Source organism: Elaeis guineensis, chromosome 4 (genome assembly GCF_000442705.2).
Source record: "Elaeis guineensis isolate ETL-2024a chromosome 4, EG11, whole genome shotgun sequence".
Classification (NCBI taxonomy): domain Eukaryota; kingdom Viridiplantae; phylum Streptophyta; class Magnoliopsida; order Arecales; family Arecaceae; genus Elaeis; species Elaeis guineensis.
In genome coordinates this window covers 14846954-14853024 of record NC_025996.2, presented here as the reverse complement: position 1 = coordinate 14853024, position 6071 = coordinate 14846954, and the positions used below count along the sequence as shown (strand labels likewise).

The 6071-nt window shown below is 41.4% G+C and overlaps 1 protein-coding gene across 2 annotated transcripts; it reads left to right on the top strand.

Moving 5' to 3' along the window:
- Window positions 1-2051: 2051 nt before the first annotated feature.
- Window positions 2052-4806, top strand: LOC105043749 (uncharacterized). Of its 2 annotated transcripts, none has more exons than XM_073255646.1 (5): window positions 2052-2443; window positions 3698-3909; window positions 4016-4108; window positions 4228-4353; window positions 4456-4806. In XM_073255646.1, exons 1-5 carry the CDS (start codon window positions 2191-2193, stop codon window positions 4732-4734), a joined length of 963 nt encoding a protein of 320 aa, XP_073111747.1. In that variant the 5' UTR covers window positions 2052-2190; the 3' UTR covers window positions 4735-4806. The 2 variants fall into 2 exon arrangements, with proteins under 2 accessions (XP_073111747.1, XP_010919736.2); XM_010921434.4 differs by having other exon boundaries at window positions 2057-2443; window positions 4234-4353.
- The last annotated feature ends 1265 nt before the right edge of the window (window positions 4807-6071 follow it).

Genomic DNA, 6071 nt, shown 5'->3' with positions numbered 1-6071 from the left:
GGAATATTCCGACCGAGAACCTTCCATTGGAATAGCACAGTAGCGGTATATAAGTAGTAGATCAAGAAAAAACATCTAGAGGTCCTCCGAGTGTAATTTATATGGGCGAGGGTCGGCACACGTCACCAAGCAAAATGGGTATGCATGCTAATTGTCTAGTAACAACTTGTGCGTCTCTACATCCATATATTATATGCCTGCATGTTATGCCCGCACCTCTCATCTCGCCGATGCAGGTCACTAATGAGGATCGACCGTGCATGATCATGGCTTGAGTTGTAATGGACGCTGGTTGGAGAGAGTTTGAATTTCAAATACCATTACATGTTTTTAATTTTAATAATGTGGTAATTTTTTATTGGTCAGTCTATAATGTTAATTAGGATCGGTTCTGAGATGTATCAAGTTATATGACCGAATAAAATATCATCTGTCTATAATTTCTTATTTCTTTTTTGATGATGGTGCTGCTGCCTATAAATTCTTGTAAGAACATAAACAAATCCAAATACAAAATTTGCCCATGAAAATTTGTTAACATGCCAGACAATCACTCAATACAAAATCATCTCAACCTTCAGAAGGAACCCTCAAAAGATCAGATTCACAACAAGCCCTACTGCCACTTTGGCAGACTTCAGCTAGCTCCAGACAAGAGCTTCATCAAGAAACATGTGCATGTCTCCACCCTTAATGACCCTCAATGCCCCACCCATCTCCATCCTCATGAAATCGATTGAGCATTTGTTACCAAAAAAAAAAAAAAAGAAAGAAAATCGATCGAGCATAGAGCCAAAGACGGCTCCATTTCTGTTACCCCACAAGCAAAGCGAGGGCATAATTGTAAAACAACGCATCGACCGCCTTAGCTCCACTTGATGGCTACTCTCCACCCACATGTTAAGGGGAAACAACCGAGATTTTATTCTTCGAAATGACGAAAGTACCCTTACCGGCTCCTGCGTCATCTCAAGCGGAACGCTCCTTCGAGACTCTTCCGTTATCTTATCCCTATCTAAAGAAAATCTAATCCATCCAATGCTCAACGAAAGAGCTAAGAAAAGGGAGACAAAGATCGAGAGAGGCCAGTAATAAGCAATGATGGCCATGGCCGCATCCTTGAGGTGCCCAATCTCCTATATCCTCGGACGTAGGTGGGTGGCAATATTGATATTCGATCAATGATTGTGGGTTGATTTTGTAATGGAGGAGGCCACCCGGCACGGGCGGAATTATAAGCAATCTGGTTAATATCCCAGGCCCGACGCAGGATCTTCGGCCGTTAATGGAGGAGATCTTTATCTCAGGACAGCAAACGGTGCCACTAAGGAAGTAAGGTTACCTCCCTCTTGTTTTTCGTCGAGCACTTTTGAAAATAATATGTATCATAAAAGATGGAATATTGGTTATAGTATGATTGATTGCTAGTTGCTACATTAGAGATTCATACCATAAAATCTCATTAAGATAAATTCATAAATGCTTGTGTAACATGTAACAATGCATCATTAATGCTGGTGCACCAACACATGAGAATGCTAATTGGTTAACCCTAAATGAGCACATCTAAATCTTTTAGTAAGCCCGATCTAAAAACACTTGTACTTATCTTAATGGATCATTATGTAGTCCGAAAGAAAAAATTCAATAGATGACTAAAAGCCTATCAACCAGATTTACTATTCAAAATTTTATGAAATTTACGTACTGCAAAAATTTAACTCATTGATAATATCATGGACTAAAGTCTCAGAGGAATTGCATTGCAATGGCAGAGAAAGCTGCTATCGTTAGTTAATTTTGTTATTCTGTTTCGAAATGTCTCCTACAAAACCTTCTCACAGTAGCATAAAAGGGGGTCAAAAGAATCCATCTCATATATATTTTACGCTCACAGTGGTCACTGTACCCTGCTCCTTACCTCAGGCTGAGCCAATCCGTCAATTACGATAAGGGCAATCAACGTAATTACATGGAAAAATCCGGGCACTTGCGCAGAGGAGATCTGATGGACTCCCATGGGGACGGATAAGAATTAGCTTGTCTTCCTTGTCCCCTGTTCCTCTAGGGGCTGCGAGTTGCGTTCTCGATCTATTATAATAGGCCCGAAGGAGCCTAAAAGGGGAGGAAGCGATAAGAGATCAAGGGGGAGGGGTGCGCGAAGATTCGTGCTAGGAGGGTTTCTCGGCGATGGAGAAGGGCCAGCTCGAGAGGAGGGAGAAGGGCCTGAAGCTCTTCGGTGTGAGGATCGTGGGCGATGGGGGCGCAGGGGAGTTGGAGTTGGAGGAGGAGGAGGTGATGCGGAAGAGCTCCAGCATGGGGAATTTGACCTCCTGCACCGCGGACCCGGCCGGAGATCACGTTGGCGGCGAGCAAGGTTACCTCTCTGATGGTGGCCTCCACCAATCCTCGAAGATGAGGAGAAGGCACGAGCGGAAGAGAGGTTGGTGATCGATTGGCCATTTTTTTCCCCTCTTTCTCTTGCTATTCCGATCTTTGTCTTATCGCTTGTTGGCGTGATTGATTTGGTTGTTGGTATTTTGGTGAGTTTTTGGATTTATTTATCTCTTCTAGCGATTTGCGTTTGTTGAATTTTATATTTGTCCTGTTTGATCTTGTTGATGAAATGTTTTCTCCGTCCACTTTTTGTTTTATTATTATTATTATTATTTTGTCGATTGGATTAAATTATCATTTTGTTTATGTGATTGGCTTCATTCAAGAAAATCTTTTTTATAAGAAAGATTTATTCATGAAAATTGTTCCTTAAATGTGTCAAAGACTGGATTTTTTTTTTTTCGTGTGTGTGGGGTGGGGGTGGGGGGGGGGGGGGGGGGGGGGGGGCGTTTCTTAAAATTTTTGATGTGGAAATTTGGTTCGTATGGTGAAAAGAAGTTAGATCGTTGCTCTGTGAATCGTGTTGCCGATAATGTCATAAACGCTTTATTTTTGGATGGATATAATCCATGATGTCTTTTATTTTGATACGTATCATACTTAATTTGCATTTTTTTTTTGGTTACAATGTCATTTTGATGTCAGTTTTCTAAAAGTTTAACTGGTGATTTGGTCTATCTATTCCTGGAGGAGAAAACTTCCTCTTTCTCTGCTCATTTTTTGTTCTTGGATTTACTGATAGGTATTTTAAACCTTTACATAAGCATTTAGCTATCTATCTGATAATTCTTATAACCAAGGGAATTGAAAAACTTGTTGCAAAGGGAATGGAGAGCATGTTTGGGCTTATACTATGTTGCAAATGCTCTATTTTACTTGTTCAATATATGCTAAGAAGAGATTGAAAACAAAAAATATATGCAAGTGAAAAAATAATAAATAGGAAAGAAGTCCATCAAAGCAGTAACCAACTTCTAATTATCCTCTTGCTATTAATCAAAATACATCCCGAGTGGGTTCTTTTCTCTTTTTTTTCCTTATTCTTTTCTTTTGCAATGACTGGTATATCCTTGTTTTGTAAGAAAGCCTTTTATCCCCTGCTTCTAACTTGATCTAAGTGCTACCAAAGAGTGGCTTTTATTTTTGTTTTGAAAACGTTTTGACTTCTTTAAATTTTAAAGATTTCCACTGCCCCGAGATTTCCTCATGTTCATATAAAATTCTCCTCCTGCGGAGGTTTAGCCTTTTCTATGATATTTAATTGTTCTCTAAACCACTCAACTATTGTGCTCTCACACAGGAGTACCATGGACAGAAGAAGAGCACAGAACGTTTTTGGCTGGACTGGAAAAGCTTGGGAAGGGAGACTGGAGAGGAATTTCACGGAACTTTGTGACCACTAGAACCCCGACCCAAGTAGCCAGTCATGCTCAGAAGTATTTCCTTAGACAGAACAATCCTGGCAAAAAGAAACGCCGATCCAGCCTCTTCGACATGGTGATCAATGATGAAGTAACTACTCGAAATTTGGATTTGGTTCCCATCATTCTGTCTTCTCTAATTAATGCCATCGTAGTTTTTCCTACTTCTGGATCATGTCTGTTCACCAAATTTGCAGGCTGCGGTCCCTGAAACAGCTTCAGCATTATCTCCAAAGAAGCCCTGTGAAGCTAAGGAAGAAACGAATAATTTAAGCCTGGACAAACTTTTGGTAATCTCTCTCCCATGTACCATAATCCTTTGCTCTCATGCGAAAAACAAATACCAGCGAGCCCATGAAGTCCTTCCTATAATATGAACAAGCTGACTCTGGTCAAATGTTGGGCTAAGTTGCAGATGGGTTCCCCAGCTCTTGTTACCACCCAAGTGGCATCTCGAGGTTTAGATGCTTCCTCGGTCTCACCACTGATGGCAAGCCATGGTAGCATTACCAACATCTCTAGTGCCAATCTCATGGTAATACTATGATTCTGACATGCTCTTAATACTATACTAATTTTCTGGAACCATCCTTGAGATCATTGGTTCCAGTCTACCTAACATTTGAGTTCTGAACAGGTTGGAATCTCAGACAGCAGTGCTGGAGAACAACAGGTCATCCCAACCTTATCCCTCATCTCACCACTCAATGTTCCTGAGCAGGTGGCTACAGTGTTACAAGCCAGCACCACATGTGCCCCAAATTTTCCCAAATTGTCTTTGCCTCATCCTCCATCTACTGCCACATCTTCGTTGGTTGAAAGCAGCGATTTGGAGCTAAGCATCGCACCACCTCGGCCACACAGTCTGACTAAGTTATCCTCTCAGGGTGTGGCTGGGGCTATTAGAGTAGTCTAGTTGGTTTTGGATTATTTCTTGATGCTTGTACCTCTGAGACTTGTTCCGCAATAAATGGATAATTTGAAGAAATAGGCAGTGTTTTATTAGATCAAAGAGCTCATTAGGATCATCACCTTTTGCTTCTACTTTTGGAACATGATAAATGTCAAGGTTCTGTTTGTCTTCATTATTCTGGAGGGCGAGTGAAGCAATAAAAAAGGGGGAGCTAAGGTGGAGGTCCCTTTCCGTGATAAAGGTGTCTGATTGTTGTTTTCCCCATCCTAAGCAACAGTAAGGGCTGAGGCTTGGGTGACTCCTTAAGACTTTTATGTCTGGATTCTTGAGATATGGTTGTAGAAGATTGGTAGCTGGGCTGCAGGGTCCCATGAAGGGGAGGTGGGTTTGCTGTATGAGGAGGGAAAGACAGGTGTAGAGGCCAATCACTTGCACCGCTTTAGAAGGACAGCTACATGTGCGGCTGCTAAGAGGTTGGTCTCATGTGACTTTGCGCCCACGGGATCTTAGATCAAATCCGGGATTTGTCGAGGACAGCGAGGGATGGTGTGAAAGCTTTGCAGGATAAATAGGAATAGGTGGAAATGGTAACCTCGGCACGTTTCACATGTGAGGATAGGAAGGATTACTCATCGCCTTGGACTTTCTTTTAATGCAATGCTTCAAAGGTTCTCCTACGCATGGGGTTAAAACATGCCGGGTGGGAAGGGTTTGATGAGTGTCATGGTAGGTAATAAACACAGTTATAACTGCAATAATGGCGTGTTGAAGGGAACAATGATTGATGGACAATGGAAATTGATGGCAAGGATCCGGCTGCAGATTTCGGGGTTTATGAGGGGTACAACTTGATAGCAACGCTTATCTACTTCATATAATTGGCCCTTGCGAGTAACGCGAGCCAGCAAAATTTAGCCTTACGTCCTACGTTTTCGGGTTTTCATTGCAACCAAATTTTTATTGAAAAAAAAAAAGGTTTTAGACTGAACATTCCATCATAGACACCTTCCTGATAGCCTGAATGTTGCAAGGCTGATTGAAAACGAAAATGCTACCTAAGTTATATCCGGTGTACTTGTTGCCAGAATCCGTTGCCAATATTGAAATTGTCTCTCTTTTCAACATTGAAGTTCTTTATATTTTGTTTTTAAAATAATTGTTCCACTTACAAAGTCTGAAAGCACCTCCCCAGGAATTCGAAAATGAACTGTGCCTGCTCTGTCAAACTTTGGACGTCTTCATTTCACTACAGAAAACCCAGAAACTCCTTAAGAACAGAACAACTGTTATACTTCCAGGATGTGGAGACACGCAATTTACACGCAAATGCTAGAGGACAT

Bases quoted from the DNA above. Each gene is read 5' to 3' on its own strand.
- LOC105043749 (XM_073255646.1), top strand. From the start codon at position 2,191: ATGGAGAAGGGCCAGCTCGAGAGGAGGGAGAAGGGCCTGAAGCTCTTC. The intron at 3,910-4,015 runs GTAACTACTCGA...CCAAATTTGCAG, and splicing joins ACATGGTGATCAATGATGAA to GCTGCGGTCCCTGAAACAGC. The intron at 4,354-4,455 runs GTAATACTATGA...AGTTCTGAACAG, and splicing joins TCTCTAGTGCCAATCTCATG to GTTGGAATCTCAGACAGCAG.